Source organism: Fonsecaea multimorphosa (assembly GCF_000836435.1).
Source record: "Fonsecaea multimorphosa CBS 102226 unplaced genomic scaffold supercont1.1, whole genome shotgun sequence".
NCBI lineage: Eukaryota > Fungi > Ascomycota > Eurotiomycetes > Chaetothyriales > Herpotrichiellaceae > Fonsecaea > Fonsecaea multimorphosa.
The window spans coordinates 1,244,960-1,269,152 of record NW_015971635.1 but is presented as its reverse complement, the minus strand read 5'-3'; the positions used below and the strand labels follow the sequence as shown (position 1 = coordinate 1,269,152).

General features: G+C 52.2%; 9 protein-coding genes across 9 annotated transcripts; 5 read left to right on the top strand and 4 right to left on the bottom strand.

Moving 5' to 3' along the window:
- Positions 1-1,880: 1,880 nt before the first annotated feature.
- Positions 1,881-3,789, top strand: Z520_00481 (uncharacterized protein; the record flags this gene model as incomplete). Its single annotated transcript, XM_016771002.1, has 3 exons — positions 1,881-2,129; positions 2,207-3,495; positions 3,585-3,789. The coding sequence occupies 3 exons, from the start codon at positions 1,881-1,883 to the stop codon at positions 3,787-3,789; spliced, it is 1,743 nt and encodes a 580-aa protein (XP_016637912.1).
- A 457-nt stretch (positions 3,790-4,246) lies between these two features.
- On the bottom strand, positions 4,247-5,673 carry Z520_00480 (uncharacterized protein; the record flags this gene model as incomplete). The annotated part of the gene is made up of 3 exons (XM_016771001.1): positions 4,247-4,821; positions 4,903-5,299; positions 5,362-5,673. The coding sequence occupies 3 exons, from the start codon at positions 5,671-5,673 to the stop codon at positions 4,247-4,249; spliced, it is 1,284 nt and encodes a 427-aa protein (XP_016637911.1).
- A 1,695-nt stretch (positions 5,674-7,368) lies between these two features.
- Z520_00479 (uncharacterized protein) lies at positions 7,369-9,864 on the bottom strand (the record flags this gene model as incomplete). The annotated part of the gene is made up of 1 exon (XM_016771000.1): positions 7,369-9,864. One exon carries the CDS (start codon positions 9,862-9,864, stop codon positions 7,369-7,371), a length of 2,496 nt encoding a protein of 831 aa, XP_016637910.1.
- Positions 9,865-11,611: 1,747 nt separating this feature from the next.
- Z520_00478 (uncharacterized protein) lies at positions 11,612-14,355 on the bottom strand (the record flags this gene model as incomplete). The annotated part of the gene is made up of 2 exons (XM_016770999.1): positions 11,612-14,280; positions 14,340-14,355. The coding sequence occupies 2 exons, from the start codon at positions 14,353-14,355 to the stop codon at positions 11,612-11,614; spliced, it is 2,685 nt and encodes an 894-aa protein (XP_016637909.1).
- A 630-nt stretch (positions 14,356-14,985) lies between these two features.
- Z520_00477 (uncharacterized protein) lies at positions 14,986-15,817 on the top strand (the record flags this gene model as incomplete). The annotated part of the gene is made up of 3 exons (XM_016770998.1): positions 14,986-15,060; positions 15,109-15,320; positions 15,376-15,817. The coding sequence occupies 3 exons, from the start codon at positions 14,986-14,988 to the stop codon at positions 15,815-15,817; spliced, it is 729 nt and encodes a 242-aa protein (XP_016637908.1).
- Positions 15,818-15,990: 173 nt separating this feature from the next.
- On the bottom strand, positions 15,991-17,070 carry Z520_00476 (uncharacterized protein; the record flags this gene model as incomplete). The annotated part of the gene is made up of 1 exon (XM_016770997.1): positions 15,991-17,070. The coding sequence occupies one exon, from the start codon at positions 17,068-17,070 to the stop codon at positions 15,991-15,993; it is 1,080 nt and encodes a 359-aa protein (XP_016637907.1).
- Positions 17,071-18,024: 954 nt separating this feature from the next.
- Positions 18,025-18,593, top strand: Z520_00475 (uncharacterized protein; the record flags this gene model as incomplete). The annotated part of the gene is made up of 3 exons (XM_016770996.1): positions 18,025-18,121; positions 18,181-18,273; positions 18,331-18,593. The coding sequence occupies 3 exons, from the start codon at positions 18,025-18,027 to the stop codon at positions 18,591-18,593; spliced, it is 453 nt and encodes a 150-aa protein (XP_016637906.1).
- Positions 18,594-19,180: 587 nt separating this feature from the next.
- Positions 19,181-20,178, top strand: Z520_00474 (uncharacterized protein; the record flags this gene model as incomplete). Its single annotated transcript, XM_016770995.1, has 2 exons — positions 19,181-19,268; positions 19,346-20,178. 2 exons carry the CDS (start codon positions 19,181-19,183, stop codon positions 20,176-20,178), a joined length of 921 nt encoding a protein of 306 aa, XP_016637905.1.
- Positions 20,179-21,217: 1,039 nt separating this feature from the next.
- Positions 21,218-22,795, top strand: Z520_00473 (uncharacterized protein; the record flags this gene model as incomplete). The annotated part of the gene is made up of 4 exons (XM_016770994.1): positions 21,218-21,277; positions 21,336-21,438; positions 21,492-21,693; positions 21,751-22,795. The coding sequence occupies 4 exons, from the start codon at positions 21,218-21,220 to the stop codon at positions 22,793-22,795; spliced, it is 1,410 nt and encodes a 469-aa protein (XP_016637904.1).
- Between the last annotated feature and the right edge of the window lie 1,398 nt (positions 22,796-24,193).

The following is a 24,193-nucleotide window of genomic DNA, read 5'->3' as shown; positions in this document are numbered from 1 at the left end:
CGTCCCAACTCACCTACCTGGATGCTACACATGTAGGCAGGGCAAGGGCAAGAGGGTTGCAACGCAGGAGTACGCATTGTGCACGCACAGAGACAGACATAGACAACGGAGATGTTGTCCTGTTGTTTTAATCAGAGTACCTACCCAGCTCGCCAGGTAGAGAACAGTTGGCCATCAGCCTCCCCCAAGTATAGGGTACTCCGGCGGCAGCAAATGACGAGCTCAGAGGTTAAGCAGCTCTGACATAGAAAGCATATCTTGGAGCGGCATCTGGGTGGCATCTGGGTGGCATCTTCTGCAGCCTGAGGTGTCCGAACAGGGCAAGTCAAGCGGGCAGATTTTCTATCTCTTGGCGACGAGCCTCTTCCGTTCTCAAAGTTTGAATCATTCTGCCCCATGGGAACTTCGGTACAGCACATGCATCACTCTTAAGTTTTCTTGAGAAACGGGATGGAGCTTAGCAGAGACGCCAACACACCCTCGAACGATGGCACAATGACATTAAGCCCCGCTCTCATGCGGTCGTCTTGTGAGAACTGCAGACGAGCAAAAGTCCGTCGATCCCTCTTAATGTCTCCCATCCCCATCCCGAGCGTCCTACTTTCTACGCGTAACATCAACTCACTGGAACATCTTGAACTATCTTGCAGACCAAGTGTGAGCGCCTCAATGTGTACTCTACCTCGAGCAGCAATTAATCAGCTCGCAGACACTGTGCGCCAGTAGAGAGAGCGCTAAAGAAGCTATATAAAGCGAGTTACAGCAGCGTTGCACTTGGAGCCAGGATCTGCCGGGTAACACGCGCCCTCTATCTCGGCCGCACTAATTCTGCGCCAGTTGTACTCAAGCAACATTTTGTGAGGGTGGAGATAACAGACAAGTGATCAGGTTTTCAAACCTTGTGTCCCGAGAACGAGCCTGGATAGAGCAGCTCTATCTCGCTTTGCTACGAATCTCTAGCGAAAACATTCTTGGAGACGTCTACCATCATAAAATCTGCATGCAGAAAAGTCTGAGATCTAAGGGTGCAAGCACTGAGGTAGATTGGGGCTGTACTCGCAGAAACACGAATCGACTACGGCCGCGGACAGTCATTCATTGAGATAACGGCCTCTGTGCGAACTTGAAGGCGGCCACGCGAACCTTGAAGGCGGCCACGCGGCGCAATGGCACAGACCAACACGCTCAATAATGGCTCACTTTATATCCACCAACGCCTGCGTGTCGTCGCCTGGGCTACCAACTACTCCGGGTGACAGTGCAACCCCTAGGTTTCTCGCTGCATGTCGATGATCCGAGCCTTGCCCAAGGTTTAACTAGGTGCGGATCCCGGACCATCTTGTCGTTATTAGATGGTGAATCCATATACCCTCGAAAATTGCACAGTTCATTTGCTACATTTTAAACCCTCTTCGAAACACCCAAATTTGCAAATTTATTTGCCCCTTCAGCCACCGGACCTTCTTGTGAGAAGCCTGAACGAGGTTTTAGTTTGTCCGGAGCGACCTTTTGTCCCCAGCATTTCACGTTCGGGGGTGGAACCCCGCCCCCAAAAGAGCCCGGGGGGGTTCCACAGGGTCCAGTTTTCTCGGGTAAACCTTGCAACCTTAACGAGACTCGGATGGGAACAGCCGTTTTGAGAGTATGTTGCCATTGGTATCCCAGAAACCCGTGGGGATCGAATGCTGGGGAAGCGGGGAGCTGACTTGGGTACCTGGGTTGGTGGAATGCTTTCAGGACATAGTGGGACGTCCTGGTGAGAGGAATACTCCGTCTCTATTTATACTAGAGTGGTTCTAGCTGGTAGACTTCTTCCCCCCCGACTCCATCACTTATGTTCTTGAGTGCATCAATCCCAAGGCCGCTACTCCGGCCTCATCATGGCCTTCGGAATTCTCGAGATCAAGGCAGAACACCACGTTGCTGGTACAGTCCTTCTGGATCAACGGGCTGCTCATTCTGAAGCCGTCACGAATCCTCTCAAACACGGGCGTGGAAAGGATGACAACATCATTCTCGCGCCTCAACCGTCGGAAGATCCCAACGACCCTCTCAACTGGTCGAATCCCAAGAAATATGCCGTATTCGCAATCATCGCCTTCGGCACCTTGTTTATTGTTTCGGTGGCTGTACGTATCTGACATGTGTGATTGGTATTGCATGCTTTGTTCGAAAGGTGGTCGCTCACAAAGTGCATCGTCCACAGGGAGGAATGCTCAGCCCTGGCCTGATTCGGATCTCAATGGATCTCAAGCAATCCCCGACTGCCATCAGCAAGCTTTCAGGGTACATGCAACTGGCCTCCGGCGCGACCGGGCCCTTCATTTCTGCCTGGGCCAGAAAGTGTGGCAAGCGTCCAGTATACCTGCTCTCGTCTGTTCTGGGACTCATAGGTTGTATCATTGGCGAATGTGCCACAGGATACAACCAGCTTGTTGCGGCACGCGTCATCCAGGGCATAGCGTCTGCTGCCTACGAATCCTTGGTCTTGTCTTCGGTTGGCGATCTGTTCTTTGTGCACGAACGGGCGCCGTTAATGGCACTGGTGATCTTGGTCTGGACAGCCGCCACTGTCGCGGTCTCCATCATCGCAGGACCCATCACTACAAACCTCGGCTGGAAATACAACTTTCACATCCTGATGCCATTGCTCGCCGTTCAGACCATTGCCGCCATCTTCTTCATGCCCGAAACTGTGTACAGGCGAGACGCAATTTATGAGATTGACGTCCTCGGCTCAGACGAGGACCTGCAGAAATTGGGCTACGTGGAACATCGACACCAGCGACGTCAGAGAAAAGACAACGACATCAAAGTACAGGAAGACGGCAAAGACGAACGTGATGTTGCCGAGGCCGAGAATGCCGAACTTGGTCGTACGACGACTAGCGCGACCACTGCTTCGACCATTCCTCCGCCCAAGACATGGCTGCAGCAGATGGCCGTGTACAATGGCATCTTTGTCCAAGATTCGATACTCAAAATGGTGATCGCTTGTCCCGCCATTCTCCTCAATTTGAGCGCCCTGTGGGCCGTTTTCGCCTACGGAAGTTCAGTCTGTTGGCAGATCACCACCGCTGTGATGGCTTCCATCTTCTTCGCCGGCCCACCCTACCTATACACCACGGCCCAAATCGGCTATACCTCCGTGGGTTCGATGATAGGCGCCCTGTTGGCCTGCCTGATCATGGGAATCATCGCGGATCCAATCACGAAGGCCATGAGCCGCCGCAACCGTGGCGTCTTCGAACCCGAATTCCATCTTCCCATGGTGTTCGTGGGCAGCGCTTTCGCGATCGCGGGAATGATTGGCGAGGGTCACGCTATCACCCAGGCGCAGAGCGTCTACCTCATCTGCTTTTGCTGGGGCCTCAATTCGTTCGGCCTAGGCGTGATTGCTATTTCGGTCAACACATACATTCTCGCAGCTTTCCGAAATTACAGCACCGAGATCTTCATCATGGCCATGGTCTTTAGGAGCTTTGTTGGATACGGGTGAGTACGCCCTGGGCCAGCCATCAACACTTTTCCTTTTTTTTTTTTTCACTTTTTTGGCGCCTGCTGACCACGGAAAACGCATCCAGAATCGCCGACGTGATTGTTGACTGGTATATGTCAGCGGGACCTGTGCAGATCTTCGACATCACTGCCGGCATTGTGGGAGCATTCTGTCTCCTCAGCGTACCTCTCTACGTTTTCGGGAAAAGGTACAGAAGCTACTGGCAGCATCATAATTTGATCAAGATCTTAAATCTAGAGACGGACAAGACTGGTACCGAAGATGCTTGAGCATGTGGATGTTAGGCTGGATTTTAAGGCCTGTCCTATTCCTCAAGGCCATGTGCCGTAGGAGTGGGCGTGGTCGAGATTTCATGTATACCAACATCAAGCGCCGTCTGACAATACTTGAGTGCAATGGTATGCTAAATGATGAGAAGAAGTAGCTACTTGATTTGAGGTTTTGTTCCATGCTCTCTCTCCTTGATCTCAGACCAAAATCCTTCTTTGGTTGGTCAAAGGTCTAGGCAAGGGTGTAATGTCGCCGAACTTTGTATATGTTCTGTACATAATACCGATGGCTCGCTGCAGAGTACTGACGGCAACAGAGTCTGGATTGGTATCCTCAGCGGGAGTTCTGCCTGCTCAAGCCGACTGGAAAGGGCTAACTATGTGCTGTCTTCTCTAGTGATATTGTCCTTCCAGCCCAAGTATGAGAGAGATGACCAACCCCTCTCCTGCCTCCTCCTCAGGCCTTCTTCGCAGGGTAATATTTCACCCATATGTCAGGCTTCTGCCACATGACGATCAGTTTGTTCTGCTTCTCCCAGTCCAAATCTATGTTGACCAGCTCCCAGTCAAACTCCCAGACTAGCCGGGCCAAAACAACCCTCATCTCCATGTAAGCCAAATTGATGCCCAGGCAAGCTCTGGTCCCTATGTTGAAAGGTCTGGAGGCCTCCTTCACGTCTGATCCATACCTTTTGTCATAAAAAGGGTGATTTTCGGGCAGCCAGCGCTCAGGATGGAACCCCTTTGCATCGAAAAAGTTGTCTGCATTGTGCGTGTTGACCCAGTTTGAGCATGAGACTACAACACCTTTGGGAACCCAGTGACCGTCGACCATGGCACCGGGACTCTCGCGTGGTACTCCAGTTGGCACGGGCGGGTAGATGCGCAGACCCTCGTCGATGACGGCTGAGAGATATGGCAGCCTTTGTGTTGTATCGCTCGTGATGGCTTCGACGTCGGAGAAAGCTTGACGAATCTCACTTTTCAGACGCTCAGGTGTCTCCGGGTTCTCCAAGAGGTAAAAAGTGACGCCTGAGCTCGATAGCGAAATATATTAGGCTGATATCGACCAGGAAAATGTGCTTTGTGGACAGAAATTGGCACTTGTCTTACCTATCAGAAATGTAGCCGAGGTCTCGGACCCGGCGACCACGAGGGTTTCTGCCTGGCTTACGATGAAATCTCTGGTCATTTCTCGTCCTTTCTCCTTCTCCCTGAGTAGCGAGGAGAAGAAGTCTTCTCGATCATTCTGCTTCTCCATGCGCCGTCGAGCCTTGTCCCATGAATAGCGAAAGTGTTCGTCTCGTTTGCCTTTGAGACCGGCAGGGATCAAAAATGGCACAAACGGAAGGAGGATCGGGAGACGTCGGCAAGCATCGATTATAGCACCCACATGAAGGCTGTCTAGGACGAGCTCGACCCAGGGGTGACCTTGTCCGGACTCGACTGCCCCAAAAGACTCCCCAAAAGCGAGGTCTCCAATGATGTCGAAGGTCAGCCAATTGAACCACTAGAATTAGACAAAGTGAGCAACCTCGTCAATAACAAGACTGGCATGTATGACAAACTCACGTCATGCATATTGAGAGGTTCGTTCCTGCTGCTCCGCTGCTTAATTTGGTCCATGAGAAGATGGACATAGTGGATCACCACGTCTTCTTGCGTTCTGAGAGCTTTCGCGCTGAACGCATTTGACAACATCCTCCGCACTTCGCGATGTATGGCGGGGTCTCTTGCTTGGACGATACTCGAGTGAGACTCGGGCCCAGTGTCGTAGGATTTGCTCTTGATGAAGATCGGGCTGCCCTTTTTGGGGGCTCCATGGATGTCCTGGTAGCTTTGGGGCGTGGCAAAGTCCCTACTCACTGATTGTGAGCCCAACATCCAACAGAGGCGAGGATGACCAACAATTCATTCGGTGCATATCTCAAGACACTGCCATACTTTTCGTGCAGCCTTTCAAGCTCATCTGCGAGACGCCCAGAAGTGCTGAAAAGGAGGATCAGTCGCACATTGGCGAATAAAGGTCAACATAGCTTGCCTGATTCTTGCAAAGTAGGCATCGGATATCTTTGCCAGGAAAGGGCCAGGAAATTTTGCGAGTGGATGAAAGTAGAGGTTGTATACAACTTTGTAGATGACATGAAGAACTCCTGTAGTGAGTCTGGTAAGCTATACCACTGATTGGTTTGCCAGAAGTGCGTCATCATACCAAAGCAAGAACACTGGCCACGACGGAGATGATGGAGATTCTACCTTGGAGGAGCCCATTGTAAGAAGATCCCATTATAGCGACTGATCGCGCAAGAAGAATGTGCAGGATCAAGCTGATATTGAATCTGCAAGAACGGCATGTACTAATACAATATTGTATAGCACGTTACCAAGATGCAGAGAATATTGAAATGCACAGATCTCTGCAATTCCTGCATCCATAAATGATGCTCAATGTCAGGTATACAACCTTTCGGGAGTAAAGGTCTTACTCTCCATCCGATTGGACTGTTTGACCCACTGTGGGAGATACTCCGGCCTCCGGAGTATTATCTAATTCATTTACCCCGGCGAGGTAGTCTCGTTCAAGGTGGGGATCTATTGTAGACCTTCCCAGTTTTGTACCGACGTTTTCAAAAGCCACTTTAGTGCAATACAGAGACTTTGGAGCTCCTCCGTCCTTCCAGTAACGTGCCGTTACATTAGTGCACAATGTGAATACCTAGTATAAACTACGATACCAAGCTAGTACTCTGTAGAAGCCACTGCCTCAGTGACGTGCTATCTCCCCTTCCGTCCGTTTGGCGCCTTTCTTCTTGGCATTTGACTTGGCACTAGTTAGGCATGCCTAGAAGGTAAAGTTAGTTAAGAGCTTTAAGTAAGTTTAGTTCAAGGTCTAGTTAAAGAAGCCCCCAAATTTCGATGCTAGGAAAAAAGGTGCCATGCGGACGGAAAGAGAGATACAGAAAGGCGAAGACAATCCCTCGACGTTGCTCACAGCAAGTGGGAGAATGAGTACACTGCTTTTCCTCTGTCCATATTTCACAACCATCATGCCATGCTCCAAGAAAGCCAGTCAGTCAATCTGACCAATTTGGCAGACAGTCAAGACTGCTCTCTGTTCGTGTTTGGTTATGTCCTTACGTATATATGTGTCTGCGTATGCCTTGACTTTCATATGTGCAACTCGATCCTTTGCCTGTACTAGATAGAATTTGTCCTTCTTGCCGTCTTGTAGTCCAAATATTGTACATCGATGATATGAACGCTCATAGAGTGCTGTCGTGATACTCGTGCTTCGTCAAAACAATAAAAGGCCGTCGTTCGTCTGCGCATTGCACGTGCGTGGCTGGATATAGCAGAGGCTTTTCGTCATCGCCATTAGGGCAGGGCGTCTCTGGCCTCGGTTCTGTGTCAATCTAGCTGTGCGTCCCTCTGCGAACATCTCAAGGAGAAACCTAGACATGTGCGGCCTGGGGCAGTCCAATGGGCACGGTTTCCCACAGTGCCTTTGCCTTTGCCTTGGCGTGCCTTGGACATCTTATCCAAATTTCAATGAATGCTCCCAAAATTTTCTGGTGTGAATCAAACAGCAGTTCCACATTTTTTACACCTGAAACTTTGGCCTTTGTCCGTCATGGTCGCTTTGAACGTTGTGCCTCCACACGTTTTGCATTTCAAATCGCTCTCGCTTGCCACACTGCTCCGCCTCCGGGATCGGGTTTTGCGGTTCTTGTTCTCTGCGGCCGAAGCTCTACGCTCATCGTCACCCATACTACCACCAGGACTGGGATCACGTTCGGAACCAGTGAGCTCACTGGACAACTGGCTTATGTAGCTTGGAGCGCGAGAAAGAGGGTTGCCATCCGGCCCTAACAGACCAGGCGTGCGGGGCATATGGCTGGCCATGGGTAATAATGTGGTCTTCAAATCCCACGCCATGTATGATTGCTGGTCCATCAAGAAAAGCGGATCGTTGGGGCTGTGTGGGAGATCACCTGGTGTGGGGTTTGAGGGCAAAGGCTTCAGCGATACCTGCGGCGACAGTAACTCCTGATCCGGAGTTTTCTGCTTGGCTGAATGGAAACTGGCGGGTGATTCGGCGAGAGGCGACTGAACCGTGATCGACGGACCGTTCTGGATCTGTTGTAAAGGTGAATGATATTCGGGGGATGTTGGGGAAGTGAGAGTGTCTTTCCGTGGAGTTGTTGATCTGTGGAGTGAAAGACGATGGCCCAGGATCTTCCTAGGCGATGCGCTACGGGACCGCTCGTTGTTGGCCAGTTGACCACGGATCTCCAGCAAACTTGTCGACGCATTGTTGTTGGCGGTATCGTTGGCACTCACAGAGTTCCTCCAGCTCAAAATGCGATCGGTTGACTGGGTCTTAGGATTCATAACAAATGAGCTCCGTTGGGTGGACGAGTTCACAGAATTGCGAGTCGCCACAGATCCGCTCCGACCAAGCATTTTCCTGGAGAAATTCGAGCTGGAGTCCCACGACTCGTGTCGGCGTTTCTGGAAAGCACAGTCTTGCCGGAAGACCTTGATTTGTCCCGTGTAGTCCGCCGTGACAATTATCTGACCGCCCGGATGCGAATGACGAGATAAATATGCGGGTGTTTCGGGAGCACGACGTGGAGATTCCGACAGCCTCGTTTCATCCCTGATGTGTTTTTCATCCGAGTGATTGCTATTGTTTGTGGGTGCGCGAGAGGAAATGACAGAGTCTGCACGACTGACCAGTGTCACTGGCGGCGGGTTGCAGATGTCGTACAGAGGATCTCCCGATTGCGCCAGTAGGCGTCTCGTCGTTTCAGGTGCCATAATGGCGGTAGTGACTATGGCCGAGTGAGCCTCAAACACTTCCATCGGCCGCTTATCGTTCTCCGGCCGTTCATTGACAGACGTTGGCCATATGTACACCTTGCGGTCCTCGCTCCCGCAGATTACATATTTCCCATCATCACTGAACGAGGCATGTATTTGGCTGCAGGAGTTCTCGTTGCCGCGGAACTTGACCTCAAGGGTCCTATCCTTTAAGTTGTACATTCGCACCCTTGAGTCGTTGCTGGTAATCAAGAGTTTCACGTCCGGCTGACTGCCTTCTCGAGGCAACGAGATCGTATCAATTCCCGTGATTTTGCTCCCTTTGGCGTTTTTGCCTCGCGCTGACCGGACATGAATTTGCGAGTGCGCTTTGAGACCTTCGGTGTCGTAGAGGATGCACAAACCATTTAAGCAACCAGCGATGGCGGTCCTTCCATCCGGCGTAAATGCGACGGCAGTGACCATGTCGGAAACGTGTGCCCAGTATGCAACGTTCTTGTCCGGTATGCTCCACAAACGTATCTTTGAATCCAGAGAGCCCGCCAAGAAGAATCGGTCGTCCCGGGGATGAAATTGGATCGAGGTGACGAAGTCGTTGTGTTTGAACGCGCACAGACACTCCGCCCGGCTAACGTGGTACAGCCTTACGGTCTTATCCATGGAAGAAGACAGCAGAAAATTGTTCTTGCTCCAGCTGAGGTCCAGGATACTCGAAGTGTGGCCATCATATTCGCGAACCAGTTTACTCTTGAAGACCGGTGCGTTGAGTTTGACCTTCTCCCCATCGTTGTCGGCCTCTGCAAGTTTCTCTTCCATTTCTCGATCTTCTATGGATGATATGACCTCCCACACTCTCAACTTTTTATCCTGCCCGGCAGCAGCGAGATATCTTCCATCTTTTGAGAATTCCATGGCCCATATCGCATTGTTCGCCGAGTTCCTGGGAGGGGGGGGAGCAACCTCGCCGGGAGTATCGTTGATGCTGTGGATCTTCGAGTCGATCTCGGGCTTGCGACCTTTGGACGGCGGAGCGCCCAAGAGTATTTGGGCAAGGAACAACCTGTCAAAGTCCTTCTGTTTCCTATATTGGGCCTTGACCTTGATATATCGTGGCGGCGCAGGGAACTTGGGTATGAAGCCGATGGGCTGGGAGAAGACTTCGGCCTCGACCCCGGCAGGTCGAAACTCGGAACCGACCTCTGAAGCATTGTCGTCGTGAAGGTCGAAGGAGTCCCGCTTCTTGTTACCCATTATTCGACTGAGGAAGGAGACACCTTTTCTGCAGAGACATTGGCCATTAGTATACCGCACAGCTCACGCAATTTCGGCGCCGGGGCCGGCAATCAGCAGATGGCCGAGAGCACATGGAAACTAGGTGCTTATTCGTGAACAGCAGAGACAGGAGAAGGGAGGGGCCTAGAAAACAGAGAGAAACAGGCACCACCATTGGGACTTACTTCTTCTCGTTGCCCGACTTGCTACTATCAACCCGTCGCAACGAGACGGGCTCGGCTTTCAGACTGCCCGAGTCGGAATAACCGGAGTCTGCATAAGGCGACTTGGAAGGCACACCGCCTTGAGAAGAGGCAGGCAATTTGCTTTGCGACTGGGTCCTCTCGAGGATTTGCTAGAGAGTTATGAATGAGCCAAGCGTCCGCGAGCCAAGTGGGTAATATGTATGTATACGATACCCTTGAGATGGGATCTAGGACGGGCTCAGAGCCAGGCTGGGGCTCCGATGAGCCCACGGTCAGGATAGGAGACATGTCGCCTGCTGCGCTGATCGTCCCTGGGGTCAGGCCGTAATTGTAATCGCGACGAGGACTGCTGGAAGCATCCGGTTCTGAAAGCGGGCGAACACAGTCAGCACAGTGGCCCAGAGATAGGGCGGTCTTGGGGGGGTGGTTCAGAGCAAGAATTGAGACGAGGTTGGCGGGCCGGACATTAAATTCGGGCACCACACTTTGCTGATCGGGACATCACATAATGACATACTGCTGTGGGAAGGAGAAGGAGGAAGCTGTTGTTGAATGTGCGCATTGGAGCTGGCGACCGGCACCTTTGGAAGCTCGCTGGGGCTGGCACCGCTGGGAGGAGGAAGACATGATGACAAAGAGGATTTAGACTCGATAGCGGCCGCTGCCTGTGTCTTTGGCTTCAAATTTGCGTCACTCGTTGCCGCCAGGTAGTAGTTTCCCATTGCCACTACCTGCGCAGCCACCATCTGTGCCATTGTTGAGCCTCACGAAACAGCAACAACCGGTGTACAGATCGTTGACAACTACAAAGCCAGCAAAAAAACCGATCGTCAGGAAAACAAGCAACGCCGTCGGTGAGCTTGCATGGGGCCGGAAGTGCCACTCTTCTTCTACAGACGCGCTGCCCATCTACTTCCGTATCCCGTCTCTGACTTATGCATCCAGATACTTCCAACACCTGATCAATGACAAGAAGAACCGGTGAAAATCTCGTACAAAATAGAAACCTCAGCTAACCTCAGCTAGCCTCGTTGGGTACTCGTCGAGCCATTCATTGCTAGAATCATCCCTCCCTGCGGCTGAGCTCATCATCTGCCGACGCCTTCAATTGGCTCTCTACAACTCCACGACTTTTGCTTTCACACTCAGGCCTTTTACTGTTTTCGTCGTGGTTCAGGTCCCCAAAAAGATGTCCTCGCACTTACTGGGACCACACTGGGAAAAAAAGGACGAAAATTCTCCTCCAGGCCGAAGGAAAGTCGGAAGCAAAAAGTGACCATGTTTGGCCGACGCACTCAATGCATAAATTATGCCAGCGTCCCGAGAGAAAGTGCAGAGACCGAGGGCCCAGAAGCCCCGCTTAAGCAAGGACCAATGCGAATACGAAGCCGCTCGTATAGAATTGCATTTGACTTCTCAATGGTCCCGATCAACGTCGTACATGTGCTTCCTAACGTCTCAGGCCGCCAGCTCGCCCCCAATATCCTTCGTGCCCGGTCCAATCATTACGTCCACACATTTCATTGCTCCTGGCTTGCGATTCTGCCCAAGTAGCCCAAAAGGAATGCCTTATTCTCAGCTCCAGTTTGTCGCTTTTCGCCTGCCGCACGCCCTGTTCCTGGCCCACTCACGATCGATGCCATGCTACCCACACGGGATGTCCGAGTAGAGATAGGCTCAGTCCCAGATAGCGGCATCTCGCCACTGGCGTTGAAGATTTGACTGGACGTCAAAGGCGACACTATCCCCGAATTGGGCGGCAATGTTGTTGTACTAGCCGCAGTGTCCAGTCCTCCACCAAAGAGAGAAAGCAATGTTTGTTTCTGTGCCTCCGTTTGGGAAGGCTTCTGGGCCGGCGTCGAATTTCCACTAAAACCTGCCGGAGCGGCAGGCGGCGAAGCAGCCGCTGCCGTCGAAATCGGCTGCTGATTTGGAGCCTCGCTTGTAGCGGTGAGCCCACCAGCCATGGCTGCTTCAACGGTTTGCGGCCGACGAAGAATTTGAGGTTGGAACGGTTTGGCTTGCTCCTTTGGCATTGCTCTTTCCTTCGCCGCACGCCTCGAGGTTGATTTGGCCCCTCTCGGAGACCGCGGAGGCTGAGAGCGAGATTCTTCTGATCGTGTCAAAATCTTGACCGGTGCTGGTTGATTGGGATCGTACAGCGTTCTGTTGGCCGGAAGTGGACTTCGACCCATCTCGTTTGTCGCATGCCTGGTCGCCCGGGAGATCACTTCGAATTCGGGTTGATTCAACGGGCCACTGATAGTAGCAGACGTTTCACCCTCTCTTGGATTTGGCCGCTTTGTCTCGGCTGCGTTTCGCGACGATTCTCGACCACTCTTTCCCAACAAGGAGAGAAGATCGTCCTTGTTCACTTTCGATCTCAGAGACGAAGTAGTAGCCGCTGTCGCTGCGAGCTCCACTGGTGGTGGACGAGTAGCGATTGAGCTCTCCGTTGGCTTCGGTGGGGATGGTTGAGTGAAAAGCTGAAGAAGGGATGTTTGCTGTGCACTTCGAGGTCGTGCAGAAGGCAGCATAGAAGAGACCTGGCTTTCGAATCCCGCATTTGCGGTTGGTTGGAACAACGCGTTCGAAGTCCAAGGGGCCGGGCTTTTGCCATTGCCTTGGATAGCATGATCGGCTGTGAGCGGGTTGTTGGGTGGCATGTTCTGTCTTTGCACTTGAAGTGGCCGCAATGTCTCAACCCGACTCAAAGCATTCGGGGCTGGGGTCTCAAAATGGGTTAATGGCTGAATACTTGGGCTCGTCGCTCCTTTGAAAACGTCCAATAACGCTTTGGTATGATTGGTCAGCTTAGGCAACGCGCTGGCTGGTGGTATGGTTGCTTGTTCGTGCTGTATCGCTCCTCCAGGGCCAAACAACGGATCGGTGGTTCTCTGAAATGGTGTGGCCCGCGGGGTGTTATCAGAGGGATAAGCGGCCGTATTGGAGGCGAAGATGGAATCATTTGATCTCTGCTGAAATGGCTGTGCAGGGAGCAACACCTGATCTTGGAGTCGCGGTTGGAATGGAGGTGGGGGCTGGGCTTGATCAATCTGTGGCTGCCGGACATGTGAGATTTGCGGCGACGGTTGAACCTCAGGCGGCAAGGAGATCTGTTCAAGCGGAGTCCGTGGTATGGCAGCGGGCTGGCCCTGCAAGTCGCCTCGCAGCAGAGCCAGAAGAGCGTTTGACTTCTCAGTGTCAACCTGCGGCATATGACTTGGTGGCAACGCTGCCTGAGGCGGGGCAGCCTGGCCTCCAATATGAAGGAGCCCCTTGAGATGTGAACTTGGGTCGACCGCAGGAGGATCGGAAACTTCGGGCAAATCGCTGACAGCCAGTGGCAAGGGTTCTTCAGCGCGTGCCCCGACGCCGTTCTGTTCATCCTCAGTAGTCACGTCCTCGGGCACCATGGGGGGTGCTGCAAGGTGCGAACTGTAGCGGTTTTCCTTCTTTCGTTGCTGAGCTATCCATTTCTTGAGTGGATTCAAAAAAGGTGCCACCATATAAAACTTATTTGCGTTGAGTGATGCAGGGTCGGTCCCGCTACCTTCATGCTGGCGATGATTGTTCTTTTTCAAGGTAGGCAAATCTGTCAACTTGTACCATTCGATCTTGCTGATCTCCTTCCGTGTCCTGGGTTCAAAATGAGCGTCTCTGGGTACTCCTCGGAACACATATAGCCTCATGTGCTGTTCTCTCATTGTAACTTCGATATATTTCATGTCTTTTTCATCCTTGACCAGTCCAGCCTCGCGAATGTCGAAGCCAGTCTCTTCATAGACTTCCCGCACCGCACAATCAAGATCATTTTCATCCTTATTGATTTTCCCACGGGGGAAGCTCCAGTTTGCGCTCTTTTTCCAGCCTTTCACAAGGACGACCTCATCCATCGACTCATTCAGCAGAATGGCCCCTCGGACGGGTACGCGGGATTTGTATGCCAGGAACTCTGCGAAAGCGGTAGTATGGTGCTGGGCAGACCATTGCGAGAAAAGCGGACAGTGTTGAAAGATGCGTAGACTGAAGGCACGTAGAGAAAGAGAAGGCAGGGAAGGGTCAAGGGGCCGAATGAAGTCTTCGTAGAACCATTGCGCCTCCTCGACTTGGAAGCAAATGCGCTCCACGGACTCAAGCTCCTCCGGGGGCAGGTTTATGATGAATCGGACACAGAGGTCATCCAGCCCTGGGAAAGGCAGAGTGTTAGCAAACAGGCAAAGATCATGCCAGGATTGGGCGTCTTACAATCCTCCAGCTGCATCTCTCGAGTTTGTTGCCTGTTGAGGATATCTGTTCATCTCCACTGCTCTGGAGATGGTGGGAGGGTAGGAAGCACGGGTCGGGGACAGATGGGCTGCAGGGTCTACAGCCTCACGTCCAGACACTGCGACAGGGTTTCGCGAATGGGCGTTTAGCGAGTTGAGGTCTGAGGGGTATGGCTTGTTACGGTTACTGAGAGACACACGCGGCGCAGAGAAGAGAGAGTCTAGGTCCCCCGGGTCAGTGGCTGTGCATAATCTCTGTGGCTGGTGACCCTCGACACAGCCACTAAATGACGACTCGAATGACGTTGGCGCGCATACAGGCGCAGGGAGAGTGTCAAGGAAATCCAGCGCGTAGAGCCCCGTTTGACTGAATCTGAATGCCAATCATTTACTGCAAGCCACACCGGCTTCTGACAGCAACTTGTTCTTGCGACTCATCACTCATCTTGGCTTTGTTTGGCAGGACCAAATTTGCAGTGACATAAAGCCCCGGACATCACTAGGGTCACCCAAGGGTTCTTTGTGTGCCTCTTAAGCCCTCTTCCGGTCCTTCACCCTCATCTTCCCTACAATCCCCCCGACTTCCCAATTCTCTCTCGTTCACTATCCACCCGAACAGCGTAAGGATGACATCTTACGCAGCAAAACTAGTGGCCAAGAGGCTGTTCAAGGAAAATCCGTCCAACAGAGAGGGACGTGAGGTATGGATACCGAAGCCGACAGCTATGCCTCCTCTAACACCGATGCAGGATCCCTACTTCGAGACTGTACCCGCTACGAGACTCGGAGGGCTGTATAAAACCACAAAGAAACGAAGAAGGGCTCTGCCGCCAGGGTTGACACCAGAAGAGGAGAAAATCCTCACCAAAGCCAAAAGAAGAGCCTATCGCGTCGACCTTTGCCTCGGAAGCTTTTTAGGCACAAGATTCGGCTGGGGAGCGGTCTTTGGCTTGATCCCTGGGTAAGCTTAGTCTCTTTGCCTGGAATATCTATTTGTCGAAACTGACCTCTCTTAGCATTGGCGATTGTATCGACCTCTTCTTTGCTCTCATGGTCTACCGCACCTGCTGTTCCGTCGAACCAGGACTACCCTCGTCCACTAAAATGCGAATGCAAATGAACGTCCTCATTGACTTTGCAATCGGGCTGGTTCCCTTCATTGGTGACCTTGCGGATGCGGCATACAAGTGCAACACCCGAAATGTGGTACTGCTCGAAAAGGAACTGCGTGCGCGTGGTCAGAAGAGGATTAAGGGTACTCCGCAGGCCAATGTTGCAGACCCGAGTCTTCCAGATGAGTACGACTATCAGAACGAGGAGGGTATATTGAATGCCCAGAATGGCCCTCCTCCAAGATACACCTCACGACGACAGTCCAGAAGGTCCAATCGAGAGAGGCAACGAGATGTCGAAGCCGGAGAAGGCATTCCTCCTCCGATGCCTGCCCGTACTCGTTGAGATGCCGCAGTGCGACAGTGAGCTGTGCTTTACCTCGACATGACATTGCACCTTGAGTTCGCGTTAGAGCGATAGCAAACGTTGAGCGTTCCTTTTCCGTCAAACGATCCAGAAGAAGAAACAGGGTAAGGAGGATCCATGAAAATTGTCGACCTGAAAGATCGCAGAGGATTTCAAGCTCTGATATCCTGCTTCAACCTCGCACATCCATAGCAAAGAACATTATTTCCCCATGAGCTCTCTGAATTTGTCATTGCTGGCATATCGCAGACGGGGCAAGCATTCGCCTCGTGGTCAGTCGCTTGAACTTGGAGTTTACTCGCTGTTCGAACCACGTTTGCCATTATACTAGGATATTTGACTCCCTGTCCATCGATGTAGTTGCTGAGGAGGTCGTCGATCGAAGTATTGCGAATCGTAGTGGCTTGTCGCTCGGACACATCATCTCTCGGCTCTATAAGCAAGGGGTCCGGTAGAGCTCGTGCATAAGTTTGAAGCTCAACCTTGAACAGGTCACGGGCGGGATAGTTAAAGTTGAGCCCGTGCATAGACGGTCCATCAGCGATGGTTGAAGAGACTGACCCACCTCTACCTTTCGCAACATCTGCGAGTGCAAGAGCTGCCAGACGACTATCCGAATGGCCCCAGAGCACAGCCTCGCAGGTTTCTTGTTTGGCGATGGTAACCAGCAGCCTCTGGAGAAGAATGGATTTCAAGTCTGCTCGTGCAGTCACGGACGTAGTAGAGGAGAGCACCCGGTGTAAAAATTCGTCGTCTGGCTCGCCATCCTGGCGATTAATCCCAAGGTGGATAAGGTCCCGTTCAATTCTCTCGTCTAGCCGAAAGACATCATGGAGATAGAAGAGTGAGAGGAAATTGTGCAAGGGAAATCGGCTACTCACTCCCTGATACTGGCTCTCGACCTCGGCCTGAGTTTCGCTATCAGGGAGCACGACACGGGCGATGAAGAGGTCGTAAGCAGATCTGTTGCGGTTCTCCATTTGCTTCTGCAGTTGGGCGTCAAGCACCTGCAACAAAACAAGAGAAGAGACACCACCAGAGAGAGGGAGAAACAACCGGCGCTTCTGGTCTCCCGCAAGGTTTTTGAATCGATACGACTCCATGCGTTTGAGAATTTTGGAGTTTACATATCGGATGAAACATGTTGCACATAGGCGCCGGTTTCTGATATCTAGGCAGGCGTCACGGTCCTGACAGTCGACACAAACATCGGCCTGGGTGTCTGTTGTCATTGCGATAGGTGTAACAACTGCAGCTGTAAGATCGAGGATGGAAAGCTTTGGCTGGTAGTGAGCAGTACTCGGTATAGTAATTATATCTGAGTTTTACTTATTGCTTCGGGAAAAGTTAGTGGTGGGACGTCCTGTGGCGTTGGAGGAGGGATCTGGCGCTGCGCCACTCTTGGGGGGTGCCCGCACAGGCACCCCGCAAGCAAGATCTCAAGCGATATTAGCAGTGTTGCTTGCTTGTTTCCTCTTTCTGTGACCCTGTTGACTACTAGGTACTTTTCGACAAGATCAAGCTGCTTGTCAGTAGCAGCCATTGCACAGAGCACACCACTATGAATTGCAGCCACTGGCGAGGATCGTGTTTGACGCGGGCGTCTCAGCCTTGGCCATTGCATGCAGTCTTTGTAAGGAAATCCAATCGTTCAACCCTATAGCAACACGAGCAAAGTCATTCAATAATCGCGTGGGATTTGCAATCTAAAAGTATTTCGAGGCCAATATTATTCCAAGTTTTTACTGTACGATCATCGCTGACCTTTGGGTGAAGAGACACCTGGGAGACACCGAAGCCGTGTTTCTATGACGTACAACAAATCATCTTCCGCGTGCAGCAGTATGACGTAAAACATACTCCCGCCCTCCCTTGCGCCTCGAAGACATGGCGCCGACTGATGCCAGTCGCCGAGATCCCAAAGTCAAGAAGGGTGAGAGCAAGCGAGCTAGATCCGGAGCGCTGATAAGACTGCAAATGCTTCAACCCCGGAACTTTCTTTTGGTCAAACACAGTCTCGCGGCCACCCCTCATAAATCAACTCACTGGATTTGCCGCGTTATCTCGACGTTGACCCGTACACTTCTGTCTCAATCCTCTGATCCTGTCTCACCTTCGCAACCCTCATCTGCAGTTCCCGACCTCGACAGCATCCACCAAACGACTACTGACGCGAAAATAGAATTATGGCTACTAGTGCTACACATTCAGGCCAAGAGCCGCCCTCAGGCATCCAGGGCAAAGGGACATTAGACGAACCGTACGACCAAGGAAATGCACCAGGTAGGTCACCAGTGAATACACATGTTCTGTGACACTTGCTGAGCGGCTGGGTGGTGCAGAGAATACCGCTATGCGATCAGACCAAGAACCTTTGTCAGGCGTCCAGGGGAAAGGCACAGCGACAGAGCCGTACGATCAAGGGAATGCAGGAGGTAGAGTTGCACGCATCCGTACTCCAGTATCTGTGTGCTGAACTATTGCCATTGCAGAGAGCACTACATCTTCGCAGCCGACGAATGCCCCTGCCTCAAGCGCTTCGACGGCGCAGAAGACCGCCTCAACCAAACCTGCAGAGGCACGAACCGGTGCATTGAATGCCCCGACAAGACGCCATGCTGAAGAGCGGGATGTGAGCCCCGGCACATTACCGGATGGGTCTCACGCACAAACAAGTGGCGATCGTGGGGAGAGCTACGCGCCATCGAAGGGACTCAACAGACTCAAGGGCAAGCTGGGTCTTGGAAAACACTAGAAAGGAGCACCTCGCGGCATATTTGTATTACCAAAGTCATAATCATTCACTCTCACGCGTTATGGAGGGTTCTGTGCTTGCAAGCCTGGATAGACTGATCAGATCATGCGACTGCCGTTGTGGAAGAATTGCAGGTTGGAAGGGTCCTTTCTGATATTGATATTACCTTAAGGGACACCCTCATCCCAAGCTCACAGAGCCATCAGTCGGGCATCGTAGGCTCAGAGTGGGAGATCTCCAACATAGAAGCACAACATGGCTGTAGGAGTATGAAGTTGATTGGAAATGGTGGTCGATTAATCCTATACTAGTAGTAGTGAGTACCTACCTAGGTAAAAAGATTGATTTGATGGCCAGTCGTCTGCTCGGTAAGAACAATCGGACATCCTCCGTACGAGCAGTACGGAGGATGTCCGACCTCACGTCAACACCCAACACCCAATGAATATATAAACAACAATCTGCTTGATTGTTACCTTGGAAATTGTCACCCAGTACGAGTAAAACTCAAGTCTGTTTGCACGTCTGCTCGCGACCTTGAAATAGTTACCAACCTTTTCCTGAACGCCCTTACCTCCCACATCAAGATGTCTACCGCAGATATTCCCAAGATTGAAGCAGGAAACCTGTTCAATGTCAACGGCCTTGTAGCCGTCATCACTGGCGGTGGCTCAGGTACACTGCTCTCCTTTCTCCTCTAGGAAATGGCAGGCACTCCGGTGGCAAATTCTGCTTGCTAACACTTTGCGCAGGACTCGGCCGTATGATGGCAAGAGCGCTGGCCGTCAATGGAGCGTCAAAAGTCTTCATTATTGGCCGGCGTGAAAACAGCTTGAAAGAGACTGCCGAATCCGTCCCTGGGGGCACCATCATTCCCCTGGTGGGAGACGTGACGTCGAAGGACTCGCTTCAACAATGCTTTGAGAAGGTCAAGGCGCAGGTTGATTTTGTCGATGTCCTTGTGGCAAACAGCGGCATCTCTGGCCCATCCGTGCCAACCGTGGATGCCAACCAGAGGCCTGTACCCTTCGATGATCTAGTCAAGAATATGTGGAAGCCTGAACCGGAGGAGGTCACGCAAACATACGCCATCAATATTACTGGTGTCCATTTCACCATCGCGGCATTCCTCCCACTTCTGGGTGCGGCAAATAAGAAGAGGCCTGCCCCAACAAAGGACAACTTCACACCCCGTCCTCAGATCATCACGACCGGGTCTATTGGAGGATTCAACCGCAAGCCTCTTGGTAATCTCAGCTATGGTGCCAGCAAGTCTGGGGTGATGTTTCTGTCGAAACAGCTGGCGACGGCGCTTGTGGAATACGACATAAGAGTGAACACGATCGCCCCGGGACTCTACTATTCAGAAATGACGCATGGAATGTACCAAGCTCAGGGAAAGACCGAGATCCACAATGTCGAGGGCACATTCAGCAAAGAGCTCGTCCCTGCAACCAGAACCGGTGACGAGCAGGACATGGCGGGAGTCATCTTGTGGCTTTGCTCGCGAGCGGGTGCATATATCAATGGATGTGTTGTGGTCACGGACGGTGGACGGCTGAGTGTTATGCCTTCAGCATATTAGACGGCAATGAGCAACTTGGCATGTAGCAGATAGATCTCTAGAGGTTCGAATTATAGATTGGACTATGCGCTGGTGGGGTATCAATGGCGCGATAAGGAAGCTCCGGTAATCGCAAACACCCGGCACCCACCTCTACCTACCTAGGTATATACCTCGTACTGAGGTCATTGCCTGGACAATAGAACCATGCGGCGTGACAGTCGTGACGGCCACAATCAAGCAAAGGAGATTCGACCCACAGACACTGACTCAAGGCCGTGATGATCCCATTATTGAATTCAGGGGGGATGGTGGTGTCGGAGTTGACAGTTCCGTGTAGAACCATCTTTTGATGTGCTATCAGGCACACGCCAGAAAATGACCCGCACAGCCTTCGAGCCTTCTACTCTTAAAGGTGGCACCAGGTGGGTTGGCCATGGCAGTGGCATCATGCAGGAACATCAAATCTGCTTTTCCAGTTCCCGGATCATCCCACCACAAGCCCAACGCCCAAGCCACACCGCCCGCCAACATGCCAATGCCATTGGCTGCCCCGGGGACCCTTAGGCGCAAGCCAAGCACTAAAATGGAAGCTAATCGTGCTTAAAGGGCCTCTAGCTGTGGGCGCCCTCCCCCAACAGGCCTTGCAGTTTTCGCCTGTCGAAATTTGTGGGCATCTACTGCCATCATTTGCCGTCAGGAACAAGCCTGGTTGCTTGGTTGCTACAAAAGCATCCCAATATCTGTCGCTCTCACCGCAAAAGGCTTTTCACATTTCTGCTCTACTTGTTACCTGCTTTACCTCAACTCTAGGTATTCTGTCGCCGACACTTCTAGACAGCAGAGAAAGTCAATACCTGGTCAACTGCTGCAGATACCCTCCCCTCTGTTTGCGCAACCCCCCACAAAAATTTATCTCCCACTCGTCGCACCCTCACCGCCTCCTGTGTCAATTTGGTGATAAAACTTCTGCGTGGAGTCTTGTCTCTTATTTTACAAACATCTTTGAGAAAGGCAGCTCGAAACCCGTGTTATTGAAAACCCCTTTGCCACAGACATCATGGCCGCGCGACCTCACAACATCGGCATCAAGGCCATTGAAATTTACTTTCCAAATCAGGTATGCAAGGACGCAAGGCCGCAGGCTTTGGAGTTGATGAGGTGCTAACCCATTTAAGTGCGTTGACCAAGCGGATTTGGAGAAGTTCGATGGCGTCTCAGCTGGCAAATACACAATTGGTCTTGGGCAGACCAGGATGTCCTTCTGCGACGATAGGGAAGGTGAGTGGCAAAGCAACTCGAGAAGTGCCACTGAGACCCGACTAACGCACGAGCAGACATCTACTCTATTGGCCTTACCACTCTGACGAGCCTGATCTCAAAGTACTCCATCGACCTAAAAAATGTTGGAAGGCTGGAAGTGGGCACAGAAACTATGCTGGACAAGAGCAAAAGTGTGAAGTCAGTGTTGATGCAGCTATTTCAAGAGTCGGGAAACTTCAACGTCGAGGGCGTGGACTCTTACAACGCGTGCTAGTAAGTTGTGAACGCATTTTGCGCAACAATAGTGCTCGAAATCTGACGCGGTTACAGCGGTGGTACAAATGCAGTCTTCAACTCTCTCAACTGGATCGAATCGTCAGCATGGGATGGGAGAGATGCTATCGTGGTCGCCGGGGACATCGCCCTTTACAAGAAAGGAAACGCTCGTCCCACTGGTGGCGCTGGCTGCGTGGCCATGTTGATCGGTCCCGATGCACCTATTGCTTTCGAAGCTGGTCTCCGAGGCTCCTACATCACTCATGCCTACGATTTCTATAAACCCGATCTTACCAGCGAATATCCTTATGTTGACGGACAGTTCTCCCTCAGGTGCTACACCGAGGCTGTGGATGCGTGCTACAGAGCGTACAATGCACGGGAGAGAGCGCTCAAATCGCAGGCAAACGGTGTCAACGGACATGCGCACGTAAATGGCAACGGCGTGCACAAGGAAGAGGATGAGAAGGCTCCTATGGATCGATTCGATTTCATGGCCTTCCACGCTCCCACCTGCAAGCTTGTCTCCAAGTCGTACGCACGGCTCCTGTACAATGATTTCCTCGAAGATCCAAGCCACCCCCAATTCAAGGAGGTTGCGCCCGAGCTGCGAGATTTGGACTACCAGGCATCTCTGACAGACAAGACTGTCGAGAAGACGTTCATGGCCTTGACGAAGAAGCGCTTTGCCGAACGAGTACAGCCTGCCATTCAAGTGGCCACCATGTGTGGCAACATGTACTGTGGCAGCGTTTACGGCGGGCTTGTCGGGCTGATCAGCAATATCGCCCCGAAGACGCTTCACGGCAAGAGAGTTGGGGTCTTCAGCTACGGCAGCGGTCTTGCTAGCTCGATGTTTAGCCTAAAGGTTGTTGGCGACACTACAGAAATGGCCGCAAAGCTCAATCTTCAGGAACGATTAGACGCCCGACGGGTTGTCGCACCCGAAGTCTACGACGAGATGTGCATGCTTCGAGAGAAGGCTCACCTCAAGAAGGATTTCAAGCCGCAGGGTGATGTCACGCATCTTGTACCGGGAACATACTACTTGACCGAGGTCGACGAGATGTTCCGACGAAAGTATGAGGTCAAGGCATAATTGCAGTCAGCAGCAGAGAAGGAACTTGTGTCATTCTTGCACCAGACATTGCGTTTCAGGTTCGGGCGCTGGACTTGCATTGGTGGACCAGGTAGACCGGTCTTTCGATAGAAGGAGAAGGGCGTTCCATTGCATGGTTGATTGGATCAGGTCTACCGGTGGTATTGGGCCTGGCATACACTTGTACATATGGGGCCAGTCGCTCCAGACTTCCTGGAAGGCAGCAGCTCACCTGAGCAGTATTCAAATCAGCAGAAGAGCAAATAGCGAATTATCATGAAGCGTGGTTGCCGATCTCAAGTGTCTTGAAACTGACGCTGTGCATCGTCAGTCACTCGTGTGCAATGCGGCTACTCTTGCATGCATTGCAGCTCAACCTGGAGTCGGCCAGTACCTCGACCTGTTTCGTACCAAACGTTGGTAATATGAAACACGGGCTCGATTCCGAAGCCGTTGGACACCAGTGACGGCCAAAGGATCAGCGACAGAGTGTTACTAAGAGCTGCAGGAAGAGGACAGTTGCATGTAAATGAGGAGGTTGGGAAGAGAGAAGCATTCCTTCGCCCTTTAGTCGTTCATTGTTCGCGTGCCGTTCGTGCTGGAGCTACTGCAGCTACTGCGGCAGATGCATGATGAGTGCATTGATATTATTTGGTGCATGTGACTTGGTGCCGGTTTCGCGCGCGAACGACAGCAGCGGTGAACGATGCGCGACGGAGGAGCACGGGACTTGAGCCCGGCAAACCTTCCCTAGAACCCTATAGCGCTTTACCTTCCCACTTCGTCTTACTGCGCCACCCTCGATTCCCACCAACCCGCATGGCCGCAGGGTATTTTTTGCATCGCGCGCCAACTTCACCACCAATGAGGTACCATACACGGCTATAGAATCTCCAAGCGCTCCCAATCTGAGGGAAAATGCGGGCACGAGGTTCCTCCTGGGTCTCGCAGCGCGCCTCAGCCACGCCCTGCAAATCCCGCCGGGTGATCTCTCATCTCTTCAGATTGCCGCAGGTGCCGCCTCTTCTGCTGGCCTCGTCAAACAGCCGCCAAGTCGCACGGCAGCTCATCTCTCGAAATAACCAGGCAAGCGCCGACACAGATTGCCTCGTAAGACATGATGAAATCGCCCGGAGCCTTGTTACACCCTCTCTGAGAAGATCTCCGCCCCCCAAAATAGCTGCATATGGCGCAAATGTTTCCATGACTCTGGCGCGTACCACGCTCCACGCTTCGCGGTCGATAGGCGATCCTGTCCATCGCCGGTTACCCAGCATCGCATTCTCGAACACCGTGTCAGTCGTGTTTGTTTCCTTGCCATCTTGCTTCCTCCTGCTCCACGTTTCAGGTGGGTAAAGACCCGCAGGACGTTGTTGGTCGGGCGCCATGCTGCTCGCT